The sequence below is a fragment of the Montipora foliosa genome, chromosome 2 (assembly GCF_036669935.1).
Source record: "Montipora foliosa isolate CH-2021 chromosome 2, ASM3666993v2, whole genome shotgun sequence".
NCBI classification, from domain to species: Eukaryota; Metazoa; Cnidaria; class Anthozoa; order Scleractinia; family Acroporidae; genus Montipora; species Montipora foliosa.
Genome location: NC_090870.1, coordinates 62,240,431 through 62,257,930, shown reverse-complemented (window position 1 = coordinate 62,257,930; position 17,500 = coordinate 62,240,431). Strand labels below are relative to the sequence as shown.

Genomic DNA, 17,500 nt, shown 5'->3' with positions numbered 1-17,500 from the left:
GTCCATATTAACATTACAAAAGCATGAAGGTTTGTATCAAAACAGGGTCACCGGCAGCTTCGCTTCCATTGTTAGGCCTGGTAACTAAGCCACAACTGTAAAATGGTCTATTACGGATCAAAAGAAAGTCTGACCGGTTTCAAGTTTTGTGCAACAACTCCCAACACTCAACAGGGTGTGCAAACGTAGGCAACACGGGGCTTTTGTCACAGATGTCGAGTAACTTCGCACAGAAGATAGACAAGTTCGAATTTTCATGCTTTTGCTACGAGCAACAACCTGACGTTTCCCGTGAATGTGATGCTAAATCTCTCTAATAAATCTATCCAGTATATACCACGCAAGTGAATAGTGCTTTCCGCGCATTCCAATTGGCTAGATCGGAGGTGAATAGTACTCGCTATTCACCACCTCTGAGCAAACGGAGAAAAACTAAATGGCTTCCCGTTTCGCTTCGGGTACCGAGGAGCAAACTTCATCGATAAACTCAGCTGATTATTCAAATTGTCTGGCATATACTAAAACAATTATTCACCTCAGTGCTCAATGTCGGTGAAGCAAATTTCCCTTTCGTAAACGGTCGTTGCCATTTCTCAGAACGGTCGTTGCCATTTGAAACGGTCGATGCAATTTATAACGGTCGACTACGCACTTCGCTTCAAAGAAAATTAAAAGAAACAAATTAAGAAAAAATATTAACAAAAATTAACACAAAAAAGGAAAAAAAAAACATTTATAAAGGAAAAACTAGAGGAAAAAAAGAGTCCGAAAATTTCAAGACTCGACCTCGGGTTCTTAGCTCTCACCCTAAACAGAACCCTAACTCATATAACCAGCGAGACACAACTCCCAGTAACCGCAACCTTCTGAGTTCTTAGACCTAATGAGTGTAATTCAGAGCTAAAAAATGGCATCGACCGTTTCAAATGGCAACGACCGTTCTGAGAAATGACAACGACCGTTTACGAAAGCAAAATAAGCATCGGTGAAAGCGGTGGATATTTACCAAGCTGCGCAGGAAGCCACGAGATAAATATCCACCGCTATTCCGGCACCTCCAATCCAATGAAGAATTGTTCACTATAACTTTATAGTAAATGAAAGCGCTCTTTAAAATAAATACTATAAGCAATCAACTATCGATCGTATACCGAGGTTTTCGTTTTCAAACCATCACCTCTAGATTACTATTTTCCTTTCACTATCGACTCCACTCAAACTTGGAGGTCACAAAAACGGTGAACATTCTGTTTTCTAAGAATACGCAACATTACTTGCAAGGTACAGTAGTCCCTCGGCCAGGGTAGTGACAGGCGTGGGACCATTCCAGCATAAGGAATAATTGTTACAAAAGATGTAAATGCCTTGTTCATAAGGGAAGTGCTCTTAGCTATCAAGCTAGTTCACTGGCACCCCATTTTTAATAATATAACAGAAACATGATGAAGAACCCCGAGTGGAAGGAGATAACCAGTTAGCTATTTACGAAACGTAGAGTTGAATCCGGGGAAACCGGAAACAAATCCAAACCAGAGGTCAGAACGGGATTTGAACTCGGAGGAAGCGCATGCAAACTCAAACGCCCTAATCACCGAACCACGCAGCTAGGGTCAAGAAACTTGCAGTATCAGGGATAAATCTTCGCTATAGCTGAACATAATTATCTCACAAACAATAATACCCAGATATCGCGCATCTATTTATACGACCTCTGGTTTCTCCAGATCTATTGCTGATGAGTCGGGATCCACTGTTTCTGCCTTATGTTCATTTGGGTCCTTTGTTTCTTTGCTAGTTCGAAGAATTGTTGATGTAGCTTCGTGGTGATTCCAAAATATTTCCGTTCAGCTTTTCTATCCATCTTTTCGTCACAATCGAGTCTCTCTCTCACACTGAATCACTATACTGCGATCCGCTCTGACACCTTCAGACTTGGATGACATTTTGCGAAAGGATTTCACGAATGTCGACGAGGACTTTCTTCGGCGGTTATTTCGGTTTTTTTTAGTGTCAGATACCAGGCCGTCTATATCGTCCATCATTTGCTCAAGATAGGCCTGGTCCGCTTCGGTGTCGATTGGAACCACAGAGATATCGCGTACGGCACGGAACTGACCGCAATTGTTGAGATGCTCGTTTTCAAGACGAAAAAAATTCCAGATGAAACGCCTGAAATCAGAAAGAAGGTAAAACGATGTGCAAACAAGGGCAGAAGAAATTGTACGCTCTATCATACGATTGCATTGGGTACAAAGAAGTGAAAAAAATATTGAAAAAGAAACGCTTAAATGCTTGATTAGCTTTCAAGGGACATAGTCGTGCCACAAGCCAACCTGGACCCACGCTGTCCTTCCCTTGAAGTGGTGGTCGAAAATGCCGAGATAGCTTACAAATAGACTCTCAGCATAACAAGATTGTTATTGCCCTAATAAAACTAATTAGTAATACATGATGGAAAAACAAAATAAATGTTTTATTTATCAATATCTGTATATCTGATAAAGATTTCTCTTAAGTTACACAAACGTTTCTTTCGATTTCCCTGATAAAATGTCTTGAATCACCAAAAATGCCAAGTGTACATTAACACTTAAATGCTGACGTTTAATAAGTCATATACAATATTCGCGTCAGATCTGTATCACATTTCTTAGCCTCTTGAATATAGAACGGTTTTCAAATGAGTGTCGTAAAACCAAAACCAAAGTAATTACTTTGGCCAATCAAAAAGGACGAAGACAATCCAGTAAACCAAACAAAATACGAAGTAATTACACGTAGCCGACACAAGAGGGGAAAACATGTGCACGCGCGAGCCACGATTGGTTTTGGTTTCACTTCTGATTGGTCGAAAAAGTGGCGCGAGAACTTTGAACCAATCACTGAGTAGTAAAGTAAATGCAAAACCAAAGTAATTCGCTAATTACGTTCGACACTCGATTGAAAACCGCTCTATTACTAAGAGTAATTACAATCCGGCCTCCGGCAGAGAGGTGGGGTCAAGACCGTCGAAAGTTAACAAGAAGTTTCCTCTATCTCCGCAACTTGATCATCCGTTTAGCTGCGACTTGTTTCCCCAGGGGATTAATATGGGGAGGCCATTGGCTTCAGATATGTCCAGAAATACATGTAACACGACGCATGCATACCGATTTCAATAAGCGTCACGAAGTGTCCCCTTGCCCCGCTTCTCCCCAACTCCACCATCAGTGACTGTGATGTCTCGGAATACATACCTCTTACTAACCGAGTTCGAGGTCCGTACTGTAAGTTACGGACCGAGTTTTATCCCGTTGATTTATGGCCCGCGCGCTTCGCGCTTGGGCCATAAATCAACGGGAAAAAACGAGGATCCGTAACTTACAGTACGGACCGAGAAAACTTGGTTAGTAAGATATTTATTATATCTCTGAGGTTAACCGGCGCGTGGGCAAGGAAACTAGTCAAAGTGAAGCAGAAGGTTCAACTGCCACAAAGAATGCCGTGCCAAAATCCCAAAAACTAAATCTTCTTGGCTGTTAAGTTGGAAATAGTTGCTTGCAAGAATCAAACAGTTTTCAATACAAGTTTATGCAACAGAAATGACATGAAAAACTCGCTAGATGATGTTTTGTCGAAATTTTAAATTTAGCGGGCTGTACAGCGGGCCGTACTGTAGAATACGGCCCGCTAATTTAGCCAATTACAGCGCGCGTACTATCTGAGAGATATAATAAAGAGTGATAATGCAATTACCGCCAAAGTGTTCCCTAACTCTATTCCCTGTATTCACCCTGTCATGGCTCGAAATTAACGAAAAAATCGGTCCAACATTTAGTCGCAAAACGGTCGCGCTTGCATTGTGTTGTAAGCAGTTCAGCAAAAAAAAATGAGCCCGCAATACTTGTGTGTAAAGAACCCACTGAAAATGGCGAACGATTCGAAGGAATGGAGTTGTGCACGTAATAGGAGCTTAAGCAACGACAACAGCGACGGCAACGAGAACGTCATCTCAAAATATAAATTCGCGTTATTTTAATCACTTCGTGACTATTTCAACCTTTTTAATATTATGACAAGGGAGTGGTAGTTCCTCAAAAACGACACTGGTCGGAACGTCAATTAATTTACGGGAGCAGAGTTCTTGTTAAGTTTTTGTACAGGAGGTAAAAAACCAAAAATAGGAGGTAACTTTGTTACCTGCCCCTGCACGGGCTAGCGAGCTCAAGTCTTAACTTGACGTTCGTAACGATCGCTGTCCCGTGCCAGCGGCTGCTAAATTAATTTAATACTCAGCAAAAGGAAAGAAGGTTATACTATTTCACTGATTTTCACTCACCACCGCTTTTCTGACGCTTCGGTTGAAAACTAAACTCCGAAAGACCTTTCTGGCGTTTTCCACGCGTGGATGCCATGTTGTAAAACGTTTTTAATGGTTACGTGGGGGTTTCCCCTGGCCGCGGGAGGAATGGGAGGGAAACATGGCGGACATCGTTTCGAAGGATGAGTTGGCAAAATCAAGCTGGATTGCTTTAATAAATGGTATATTTTCGAAGCGATAACATGTGCCAGATATCTTCACAGGATTAGTTGGAGGGGGAACGCAATATTTTCCCATAAACGCAATGTAATTTCACCTTTGAACAGACGAACATTCGTTGGATAATTTCGGTTAATATTTCAGTGAAACAGCCGGTAACATTTACTTGAACAGCCGGTAAAAATAACCGGTTACCGGCTCTTAACAAGAACCCTGCCGGGAGAAAATGAAAATTTATCCTCAAGTGCTGACGTTCTTCATAAAACCTCAAATTTGGTTATTTTACGTTGTTGTTTTGCTGTAGACGGCAAAGACATGGACAAAAGTGAAAAACACACGTGCAAAGCGTGCAAAGCTGTTGTTTTGGCCCAATAAATATGCAAATTTGTGACGTTCTCGTTGCCGTCGCCGTTGTCTTTGCTTAATAGGGAGCTTAAGATCTACGACGACGACGTCGACGACAACGCGATAAAACAGTGATATCATTGGTTAAAAGAGCATAAATAATCGTGCTGCACGTGCGGCACGGATTATTGCTCATATTTTTGCGGTTTTCTGTATGACGACGACGTGAAATCACCAAATTTTAGGTTTTGACGACAACGTGAGCATGCTACAGAGAATCTTTCATTCTCTATTTTCACTCTGAAATCGCTCTTACCAATTTATTTTTAGGATACTTCGCCCATATTGTAGGACGTGAACGAGATGGAATAATCGCGAAAGACTAAAGTTTTATTTTGAGGTGACGTTTTCGTTGACGTCGCCGTCGTAGATCTTAAGGTTCCTAATAGGGAGTTTAAGCAAAGACGACGGCTACGGCTACGGCACCGCCACAAAGCAAGAATATTATTGGTTAATTGAAAAAGAAAAAAAATTCGTGCCGCACGTGCAACACGAATTTCCGTGCATTTCTCTGCCGTACGCCACAAAACAACAACGTGAAATCACCAAATTTTAGGTTTTGACGACAACGTGAGCATATAACAATGAAACAGTCATTTTCTCTTTTGACTTTAAAACCGTTCGTACCTATTCAGTTACAGGATAGTTTGCCTGTACTGCACAAGGTGAACAAGACGGAATAATAACGAAATACTTGCCATAGCGCTAACTTATATTTTGGACTGACGTTTTCGTTGCCGTAGCCGTCGTCTTTGCTTAAACTCCCTAATGTCCCTAATATATCGCAGCTAAATCACGCTGCAATTACGCTGTCTTCTGATTAAAGAAAATTCACGGTGAGAAACAAAATAGTTTTGTCATTTATTTATTTATTTATTTTAGCAAAAGTAGTAGCAAAGTGGCAACTCCTAACGCTTTTGTTTCGAAAGAGCGAAGGTGAAAACAAGTCGCAAATTTGCGACTTCTCCATATATTTTAGTCGTAAAGGGAAAAAATTCAGTCGAAAATGTGACTGTATTGGTCGCAATTTCGAGCCCTGCCTATAACGTTAACACTTACCTTATTGTTTTCCCTACTAGCAGTTCTTCTTTTTGCATTCGCTGGGCTGACAAGTACGAGAAAATAGACCTCTGCCATGGGTCGAAACTCGCTTTGATAAAACCGTCGTACACGACTTTGGACCGCTCTGTTCAAAACGCATGCACCATGTTTGCTGACTGTGACGCGAGGATTCGGTCGCTAAGTAACCAGCACCGTGCATGCTCAACACAGTGAGTTTGACCCATGGCAGAGTTCTCTTTTCCTCGAACTCGTCAGCACAGCGAACGCAAAAAAAAAGAGACATCTGCTACGGAACTTGTTGTTGGAACTAGGTGCCAAATGCTTAGACTCATCGGGACAATTGGAGTTGAACAACAATCAAAATGGGTGGCGCATTTAATTATGTACATTTCTGGACATCTGGTCCCAGTGTTTGAACAACTGGAGCCTGGTTTAAAACTTGGGGTATATTGAGAATATCATGTTTATCTGGAATCGATGCAATTTGCTGACGAGTGTCAATTTACTTCATTTGAAAACTACTTACTGGTACGTATTGCTTATAAAGTGTCTGCTCACCTCAATACTTCACAAATGGATAAAACAAGTTTTAGAATTTCGGAGTGGAATATTGGTTCTCCAACAGAAACCGTCAATGTCCATAACAGCCGGAAGATCAAGTCTTCTATCACAGCAAAGTAGTAAAAAGCCTACGAAAGAAAGAAAAGGAGTACAACGCACAAACTGAAAATCAGAAACCGTAAAACAACTTGTCAACAAACAATTACACATATTAAACAGGAGTTTTTTAGTCTATTCTCTTAATGTAGAAAAACATTGCATACTCCAATTTCCATTTAGGAATATGCGAATGAGTAAATGAGGTTTTCCAAAAGCACTGGGCCGGGTTGTTCGAAAGCCGATTAACTTAATCCAGGATTAGCGTAAACTTTGTTTCACGTTTTCCTGTTTTTGGTGAAAGTCTCTTTTGGTAATTTTGGTTTTCAAGATTGACTTCCTTCGATGTAACGTTTTGCCGAATATCAGCGATTCAGCGTTGAACAGCATTTGGGAGTAGAGAAATAAACTCCTTGGTCAATTTTTAATCTGGGATTAGCGTTAATCGGCTTTTGAACAACCGGGCCCTGGCCTTTAGAATAGAGGCGTAAGTTAAAGAGCGTGGGGTCTGATAACTAGCCCACTCGTGCACGCCTGGGCACGAATTTAGTTCGGCATTTCTGTAGCCCGGGAGGGTTAGGATCTCGCTGCCCATCAAAGAGTCCATGCGGGTTTCATTCCCTGGCAAAAGTCGCTATGGTATGTGAGCTGAGTTCGATGCTTGTTTACTCGGCCCGGAAAGGGTATTTGCATATTTGCATTCCGTTTAGACCGATAACGGAATATTAGGTCTCAGGTACTCGCAAATTTTAATCCATACACTGTTTTTCCGCGATAAAAGCATTAAAAGGAAGCTGAACACACCATGACCGAAACAGCTGTTCATCGCTGGCAATTAACCGGGTGAAATAGTTGTGCGCATGCGTGATGTGTTGGCCACACCGCGCTGGTGTTATGGTATGTTCACCTTGAATGAAAGAAAAGTATAATAATTCTTCAGGTGACAATGGACATATGGTATTATATGAATTTTTCTGAATTTTTAAGGTGCTTAAACTGTCCAGATAAGTGTGAGGATCACTTCTCCGTTTCGCCTTTTTTTTTTTTTTTTCCCGTAATAGACGGAAGTAGCCTTCCTCACCTTTGAGGAATACACTATCTCCTCCCTCAGCAATATATTTTCGCCCGCGCTCTTATCCAGTAGTCCCCAGTCCATCTTGATGTCCCAGGCGAATGTATAACATGTGCTGACCACCGCAGAAATAATCCACGCCAAGAAAAAACGGTCGCGCTGAACAGAGTTCGATTTGGCTGTTGAACGATAAAAAAAACTGTAATTAGTTCTACTTTACATATGAACGAAAACTAAACTTCGTACTTTGACTCCCTCTGAGGAGGAGGCACACATGAACTCGGAAATGGCCTGTAGAGTGTTTTCACATGACGTCACGGCGGCCATGTTGGTGTTCCAAAACAAAGGAATGGCGGCCATGATGGTGTACCAAACTAATCCTCCGAGAATTGTTCTCTATTTTTCTGTAAATACTTTCTCTTGTTTCAGTAATCCAATATGGCTGCTGGTCACGTGAGTGAAAGAGCTCTATTGGAGGAGGCGTAATCTGGGTGGAATCTGAAGAATCACAACGTTTCTATTTTCTTCGGGATCCGTTCCTCGGGATCAAATCGGAGACTCATGCCGACTCCCTGTAACTCTCTCTGATCGTGATGACGTACCCTTTAAATTACGAATCCTGTTTTCCGACACTTCTGAGACCTTCTGATAGGCTTACAGTAATAATTCTTACCTAGAGTAGAAAAAGCAACTACGAAGAAGGATGTTGAGTATTTGCCGGCATTAACAAGATGTGGAAAGGCTTGTCTGGTGTCCCTGAAACGACGTAAACACTGCGCGAACCGAAACCAAGCAGGAAGACAAGCTACGAAAGGACGAATACCGTATAATGTGCCATCACAAATCATTTCACTCCCTGCAAGGGAAAATGTTTTAAATTTTTTATTTATTTCTTTTGTCAATATAAGTACACGATAGATAAGATTAATATAATTTTACACATCTTGAGAGAGAAAAAAGGAAAAAAGTATTTTGAAAAATTAAATTGGCTAGGACGCCAAAGAAACTACAAAAGCTTCTAAATTGAGAGCTCCTCGTTATTTGCGACAGAATGAAGGTCCGTGTATGGACATAAAGCCAGCAATTTTAACGTCCCGAGGCCGTTTGCTCGAAGACTCGTTAGAGCGATTTTCAATTGAGTGTCGTAAAACCAAAACCAGAGTAATTACTTTGGCCAATCAAAAAGGACGGAGACAATCCAGCAAACCAATCAAAACTCGAAGTAATTACACGTAGCCGACACAAAGCGCGGGAAAATGAGCACGCGCGAGCCACGATTGGTTTTGGTTTCACTTCTGATTGGTTGAAAAAATGGCGCGAGAACTTTGAACCAATCACTGAGTGAAGTAATTATAAACCAAAGTAATTATCTAATTACTTTCGACACTCAATTGAAAACCGCTCTAGGTACCAAAACCTATACATAATAGGTTTACATGGTATTTAACGCTGATGAGTGCTAACCATGCTTCGAGCAACCCAGGCCAGGTCGTCGAAGGATGAAGTGCTAAAGGCGCTGTTACACTGTGCAATACCTCGCGCAACTTGTCTCGCAACGCCATTGCGAAACAAGTTGCACCAATCATTGCTCAATGTAACATATCTTGCAACGGCCAAAAACATTGCGAGGCCAGTTGCAGAAACGTTGGGGAAAGTAGAATTGAGTTCTACTTTCCGCAATGGGGTTGCAACGAATTTTTCAAGCATTACTCAGTGTTACTCTTGCCCCAACTTTCGCGCGGCCATTTTGCAGAAAATCGGTTTGAAGCTCTTCTGTCGAACAGGAACGCTTGCTACGCAGGCTATAAGAAACGATGACGGCGACGGCAACGACACTGCCATCACTGCTTAAACGAGGAAAAATAATCGTGCTGCACGTGCGGCACGCATTTGGTTTGGTGATACTCTGTTTTGGTGATCTATTTTGGTGCACGTTTTGATGATACTCTGCCTAACAACGACACGAAATCTCTAAATTTGAGGTTTTGACGACAACACGAGTACACAAATGTGGCTCTTCCCTTACTGACCCTGAAACGGATCGCACTAATTTATTAACGCGATGGAATAATCGTGAAAGACTTTCCTGTACGCTTGAGCAAAGTTACATTTTCAGGTGAAGTTTTCGTCATGTTGTCGTCGTAGTGGCTCTTAAAGTCCCTATTGTCTAAGAGATCACTTGAAAGTGACAATATTAGATAATCTAAACAGTCCATGACGGAAATCAATTTTAGGGGGACTGCGCTGGGGAGATGTCAAGCCACGAGGGTGGTAGAGTTTGGTTGGTTGTAAGGAATGGCAGGCTAACAGGGATCACATGACTGATGTGGTGACTAAAGCACTCACTGACTCACACACTGTTCTTAGTTGGATTATTGGACAGAAACAACACATGTATATTAAGCTTTTTGGTTCACTATTCCGCCCGAACTTTTCCTAATGAATTCATTTTGTTTGTTAATTTCCTTTATTTTCAGGGTTCAAAGCTTTCAAAGCAAATTTAATTTTCTAAATGTTCTTCTATTGCGGCTCCTCCCTTCGTTAAAAAACTCTGAATTTCGAGTAAGGAGAAATCATCAATCTTAACCTTAGAAGAGGCGATGTTAAGATTTTTGTGTTTCTCGTCTCACAAACCTAGCCTGCTTCGCTGGCGGTATAGTTGGTGCGGAGAATGGGGCTTCGCCGCCTGTTAGTTTGCATCTCGCACCAACAATACCAACAGCAGGATACACAAACCAGAAAAACGCGATCAGATTACAGGAGAATACCAAACTAGAAAAAAATATCGGGAGTATACTCACTATTGGATACATGCCAGTCATGCGCATAGAAACAACCAATAAACTGTAAATCAAGCAGAGCTACTGCCAAACTATTGAGCTGATCTGCCAGCCAGAAATCTGCGAATCCTACGTGTTGAAACGGTGCAGTGAAGATACGAAACTGAAACAAAACAAACAACTTTCAGCATTGTACCATCTGAAAGGAAAACAAAGCCTTTTGCCATGACTTTGAGACAGTGCTAACGAAGCGAAAGGCAACTCTTTCCCAACTACAGGTAATCTCCTTCGCAGACGTTTTTTGGGATGTCACGTGACGCACCCATAAAGACTGCGAAGGAGATTAAACTAAAGGCTGAGCGAGCAGTATTTTGGATATAGAATACGCACATAAATGAACCGACGAGAATAGGATTTAGTACCCTTGCACATAAAGCCTCAATAGTTCCTTAACGGGCACACGGAGCAGTAGATGAAAACTCGAAATCCTAGATAGGTATATGGCTGCCAGCGACAAATTTACAAGTCTCTCACATCTTTACGGGACAATAAACGTGAGGCACCCTGCATTTGCACACAGAGGTATTTAGGCGCTTAAATAGCAACCACAATGAACCAAAGGGTTGACTGATAATTACAAAACGCGGCAGAGCTACATTGGGTACTATCGAGGGCAAAGTTCGTTGGTGTGGAGCAGGACATGAAGCACGGGCCACTCGCATGCACACTGATACAACGCCCTAGCAAAAAGGCCACTCTGCTGACTCCTGCACGTTTCGGCACCATGAGAAAATGGATCTAAACAATACTAGGGGCTACTTTATGCTAAAAATCTTGACATAATTTCACCATCAACGAAAGCGGTACTAGCAAATAAAACTACTAGTTTATGCGTTTTCTCTTTTTTAAGACTTACCAGAACTCTTAGAAGCCAGAAGCGCGCTCTATAATAGCATATTCTGAAGGGATTAACAGTAAACAGGAACAAAAATGACACTAAGACCAAGTTTGGATAGTAAGCTGGGATTCCTAAGATGTGCTCGAACATGAACACCACCAAACTAAAGGCCCACAAGACGCCGAGCAACAAGGCAACCTGAAAGAGCACAAGACAGAAGTACTAATGAGTACCGAAAGATACATTTCACATTGCAACTAGGTCCCCGTTTCTCGAAAGTCCCGAAACTTTACAGATCATTTTCGGATGTCACAATTCCCTTTGTATCTCAAGAACGGAGAGGATTTAAGTCAGGATTTAAGTTTTTGCTTTTTGCTACCTTGAAAACATGATAAAATAATGTCGCAATTCGACAATTTCAACCCCAACAGTAAAAGCTCACAGATAACATTGGCTCTCATTCGTAGGGTCTCCAGTAGCTCAGTGGTTAGAGCATCCAGGTAGATCTTGGAGGGTCGAGACGGATATTTTTCCGAGTTCCAATTGGTTATCACATGCATACTCTCCGTGTCTTTCATAGTTGATGTACTTCTCAGTAGTAATGGAGGATACTTGTCACCCCAGCTCCAAAACAGTCTCGAAATGCTCAGTGGCAGAGCATACGAGCTGGTCATCGAAAGGTCATAGCTTCGACTTCCGGTAGGAGCCGACTCTGATCTTCCGAGTATTCCCGTCTTATCATCGGAATAATATATCTTTAAATTGAACTTTGATCGAATGCTATACGACTAAGCTTCGCGAATCCCGTCTCGTCTAAGCGAGGACACCACATTAGGTAAAACGTCTCTCGTACACTACTTTAACTGAGATGTCAAATGATGGCGTGATTCCATGAAGTAGTAAAAATTTTTTCCTTTCTTAAGACGCCCGCAAACGACGAAACATTGTTTCCCGAAGTGTTTCAATCTCGCTCCCAGAGCTGCGATCCTCTTAGCCAGCGCCACGGATCGCCAGCTCTCGATCCTCTAAGCCCGGTGTGTACGAGTTTTCCGTTCTGAGCACGCGCACTTTGAACACTTTGAACTTTGAACTTTGTTATGCGCATGCTCAGAACGGAAACCTCGTACTCGTGATAGCACTCGTAGTCGTCGGCCGACCTAAAGGTCCCTATTGTATCCTCCTTTGCGGGCGCCTCTACGGCCGGTGTGGGAGTTGCGGTGGCCTCATGGTTAGTGTGCTCTACTCCGGAGCGGAGTGGTCCGGGTTCGGGTCTTTACCCAAGTGTATAAATGGGTACCGGGGAAATGCTGGGGGTAACTTTGCGATGCCCTAGCATCCCACCCAGGGGAGTTAAAAATAGTCCTAGTCGCTTAATGCTACGTAAACCGGGGATAAGCACCGGCGTGTTGGGTCATTGGTTCGGAAAGCGCTTACCTTACCTTCTACGCCCGGCAAATTGCAGTAATTGGCTTGATAGCTCAACTGGCAGAGCATCTCACCGGTAACGAAGAGGTCAAATCCTGTTCACGGTTCGAATCCCGTTCACGTTTCATTTTGCTAAAGTAGCACTGTAATGATCATTTCAAGACTTAACTTTCTCTCAGCAATTAAAATATATTAATCACTTAAGGCGCCCGCAAACTGCGGAAACATTTTCGTGGAAGCAAATGTTTCCTTATTTGCGGGCGCCTTTAAAATAACGGTTTCCAGAATTGACCAGTTTCGTATGCTCGAGCTTACACACGATCACAGCGCAGAACGAAGCGGAGCTGCGTTAACTCCTATTTCATGTTTGTTCCAGTCCAACCACAACAGTACGAAACTGACCAATTATATCAGAGCAGTGTTCGCTCCATGTCATTACCTCTAATAACTGTTGATAGCTAAGGTGGTCACGTGGGTCGAGTTCAAATATAAGTACGTGATTGACGCCTGCTTTTCGCCAGCCCCAGGTATTCACGGCCAAGAGAAATGTCACCAGTACAAAGAGGAATATACCACGATAAATCCGGATAGCGATATCGAATTCACCTTTATTGTGAACAGTGAAAAAGGCTGAAAATGAAGAAAAGAGGTTTATGTTCATACCCCTCAGTATAAATTTAACAAGAGATTTTTTCGCAGTCTCGCTAATTAGAACAATTGCACACTGGTCATGGTAAAGGTTTTCAGTTATCTTGCCATCAGCAGACTAGCTGCCAACCAACTCGCTATCGAAGTGTTATTGAGCTCGGCCAACGTCAAGAACATAGAATACTTGGTGGCAAATTGACTCATGGTGAGACTTTCTGGTGGCGAGATGACTGGGACCTTTTGTACCACAATCAACGGGCAGTTTTAAGTTGACATAAGAAAAAGTGGCTCCTTCACAAACGCGTTCATTTAGTGTTCATTTTATATTTTGTAGTTGATACCACAGAAGTTCATAAAATGTTGTTCCAACTGTCATTTTCTGTGGAGCATTTCGCATGACGTCACAGGCACTACGTTCGCGTTCCTTAACAAAGAAATGGTGGCCATTTTGATCTTATCAACCAATCACCGGAATGAAACCGGTAAGCTCTCCTTTTTTAAGTAAAAACGCATGGCCGCTGCTCACAGGGGTACAACATTCTACAAAAATGCTAGGTTCTTTTTCGACGTCTGTTTTCCGCAAACTTCGGGCTTCTGGTGTTTCTGCGCAGACGCTAACCTAGATACTTAAGTTTAGCCAATATGGCATCAAGCTAGGTCTGACGAAGGGTTAACACTCGAAACGACATCTCGCAAATCTTTCATTCGTAGGTTAATCAACTCGTTTGAAAAAACAACACTTTCGGACTCCTGAAAGCCTAAAGGAAAGTAATGGTAGGTGCTTATCGTCAATGTATTACGTTTCATTTCCGGTCCACGTTGGATAAATCGTGTTGCTTGGAAGAACTATTTTTGACTAATGACATGACTACGAGCAAACTTGATTTTTACCACAACTACTTGTAATCTCGCAATCTGATTGGCTGATTTGCCGTTGTCGATAAGAGTCTGGACAATGCTGCTGGCATCATGCTCGCGTCAATGTGTCACGCAATTGTAATAGCCAACCAGGAACACTCATTTTGAGATATAAACCAATCAGTTTCCCTTCGTAGATGCTAAAGTTCAAGTGAAATTAATAAAAGTTTTCTTACCAGCAACTGTAGCTATTGATACTAGCATAAGGAAAAGACCAGCTAAAAATCCCACTTTGCAGGACACCCAGTTTCCGCCCTGAGTACAGAGATAAAAGATCGCTATGAACATAATTTGAAATACATCAACAATCAGAGCGCTTTTCTGTTAAATGTCGAGAGTAAGTCATTTCGGATTCTTCTTCAAGGCGAATCCAAGTGGGTATGGTAATTAACTTTTAGGAAACTTCGCTCTTGGACACTTTGAGGAGCGGTTGACAGGTCGGAAATGGCCAATATATTCTTTTCTACATGTAGAAACTAAACACTTCAACAAAGTCTAACAGGGTTCACACTGAAAATAAGGAATAAAATTAAATTTAAGGACGGTGCTTATTAATTCAAAGGTATTTTTGCACGGTTTACTGAATGCACGGAAAAGCAGATCTTAGCAAGCCCTCTTGATACCCAAAAAGGGGATAGGGGTAACCACGCATTTTTCAAGGATAACTAATCAACAATATTTGTAAAAAGCTTTAAAATACAAAGCAATGTATGGCGTTCTTTTCCAAATTGAAGCTTAATTATCACTGAAAAATGCATGGTTACCCCTAATTTTCTTCATGGATACCAAAAGCACTTGCTAAGTTCTGCACCGCCGATAGGAAATCCGAGTATCTCGAGATGCGCAGAACGCATGCGCAATAACAATAGTAGGCACCGTCCTTAATGACTTTTCCATGACCTTACGTTACTGCATTTTCGGCGAAGAAGTACGCGCGACGTGCGTGTGCAACTGGCGTTTTTTCGACACACTTTCGATCAAAATTTTACAAGAAGGATACTCAAGATTTTTATTCAGAAAAAAGGAGTAGACCGGCAATAAAATACAATTTCATGACTTTTTCATGAACTTGGCCATTTTACCCAAATTTCTTGACTTTTCCAGGCCTGCAAAGAGCATTTTCAAATTCCAAGACTTTTCATGACTTTTCATGACCGTGTGAACGCTATGACCAACAATCACATATTGGCTGGAACGTTTGTCGCTTACTGCGATTTTCATAATTCTGAGAAAATCGTCTTCAAACGTCTCTCTTTTTTTCCATTAATAAACCACCGAATCGTCGAGACACCAAACTATGGATCTTCCCAGTGTCTTCCTCGTTCTTTTCTCTCTCACTCTCGTTCTTTTATTTCCTTTCCTTTCCTTTCATCCTTTATTCCCACTGACGCGCTTTCGATCAGTTACTTCCGTTATCCCACTTAACTTGAATGTGGTCTTGCGTTCTACAAAGCAAAAGACCTCGTTTTTTCGACCAAAATCTACCTTTTGCTGTTATATCTCAAAGGTGATGCCATGAGCTTAAGCCAAGTGATCGGCAGTCGTTTGAGACAAGTGGTCACGTGAATCAGAAGATGTTTCACGTGAAACGTCAATACAGCTGTACTTACACTTCGTTCCTGTAGCGGTGGCACTCTTAATCTATTCATGGCTTTAGAACGATTCCCATCCTCAAGTTCTGTTATGTACAGGTCCTGGAAATTAAAATCACGACGAAATTCAACATTACATAACATGGGAGATGAGATATTAATATAGAATAACGTCTCGCTTTTCTACAGATTTAAATTTACATGTATGTTCTTGTACCCAGTTTTTGTTTTGTTTTGTTTTTGGACACCTTGGCTTACAAGTCAAGTGGTACATTAGGCTGGAGCTTATCCCGGTTTCTGTAGCATGAAGCGACTAGGAGTATTTCTACTCCCAGCTGGATGGATCATGCTAGTCCAACGCAGGGCTACCCCCAGGATTAAATTCACCAGTACCCATTTATACACCTGGGTGAAGAGAGGCACTGTGAGGGTAAAGTGCTTGCCCAAAAACACAACCCAATGTCCCAGGCCACGCCCTGAACCCAGACCACTCGATCCGGAGTCAAGCGCACTAACTGTGAGGCCACCGCGCCTCCCAAAATCCCACAAGACTTGGCAGTAATGCATTTGCTGCTGCTGCTGTCACTATTGTGAATTCAACAAAAATTCAATAGGTCTGATACAGTGTGTCACTTTAATCGAGTCTACAGTACTTCAGTGATTTCCAGCAGTGAAACCATGCCCCATTTGTTGAAAGCCTGGATAACTTTACCTAGTGCACAAGTCACTATCCAACAGTTTCAATCTGTGCAAAGATTTCAGTACATGTATTTGTAACCGTGAATAATTACACACTCTATTAGCCCATCTAACAAAAAGATTATGGGAGCCTTGGCCAACATCTGAAAAGTGATTTATCCACTTGCTGTTTAAGTTATCGGGTCTTTTAACACATGGGCCCAGATAAATCCCCATCCCACAGAGGAATCAATAGCACAATGGGGACCAGTAGATATCTTATGATTACATGGTTACCTGCAAGTACTGGATACAAACATTGACCAAATGCAAAAATGGCTGCCAACAAATTATTCTTTTGCCTTAGTTTGTGTTAATTAGCCTAAGTAGCCTCGTTAACACACGTAAAATTGAAAGAATTTGGGCTGTAAAACAAGGCTATTTGGGCTAATTAACACAAAGACAAAAGAAGAATTTGTTGGCGCTCGTTGTTTTTGCATTCGGTCAATAGGCTAATGGCTGTTCAATAGCATTAATCACCCAGCAGATAAGTGATCACCACAAGATATAAAACATTGATATCCACTGGATAGTAACAGTCTCCGAAAAGTACCAACCACCCTTCAAACAACTGTCATTTTAAGTCAAAACCAGATAATGGTTTTACTGACCTCAGTCTCCAGAATCATCTCATCTACATGTTTGTTGGTAAAGAAATCTGCAACTTCCACTTTTTCTTGCCTGTAAAGTGCACCATTTGGAGTCTCAAATACCTAAATGACAGCAGAAGGCAAAGTGATAATAATATATTTGTCAGTGGGCTTCAACAGCTCATCCTGGTTTCAG

The 17,500-nt window shown here is 41.8% G+C and overlaps 1 protein-coding gene across 2 annotated transcripts in view; it reads right to left on the bottom strand.

Moving 5' to 3' along the window:
* Positions 1-1,357: 1,357 nt before the first annotated feature.
* LOC137984816 (solute carrier family 53 member 1-like) overlaps positions 1,358-17,500 on the bottom strand; it is a 24,863-nt gene continuing 8,720 nt past the window's right edge. The window contains exons 6-15 of one of the 2 annotated variants that reach the window (XM_068832122.1): positions 17,326-17,427; positions 15,995-16,078; positions 14,561-14,639; positions 13,258-13,448; positions 11,412-11,591; positions 10,517-10,658; positions 8,389-8,571; positions 7,725-7,894; positions 6,545-6,675; positions 1,358-2,169 (exon numbers count right to left, since the gene is read on the bottom strand). In XM_068832122.1, the coding sequence (XP_068688223.1) occupies positions 1,869-2,169; positions 6,545-6,675; positions 7,725-7,894; positions 8,389-8,571; positions 10,517-10,658; positions 11,412-11,591; positions 13,258-13,448; positions 14,561-14,639; positions 15,995-16,078; positions 17,326-17,427 (1,563 nt within the window). In that variant the 3' untranslated portion in view covers positions 1,358-1,868. Of the gene's footprint in view, positions 2,170-6,544; positions 6,676-7,724; positions 7,895-8,388; positions 8,572-10,512; positions 10,659-11,411; positions 11,592-13,257; positions 13,449-14,560; positions 14,640-15,994; positions 16,079-17,325; positions 17,428-17,500 lie in introns of both variants that reach the window. The other variant, XM_068832114.1, reaches the window with a different exon arrangement.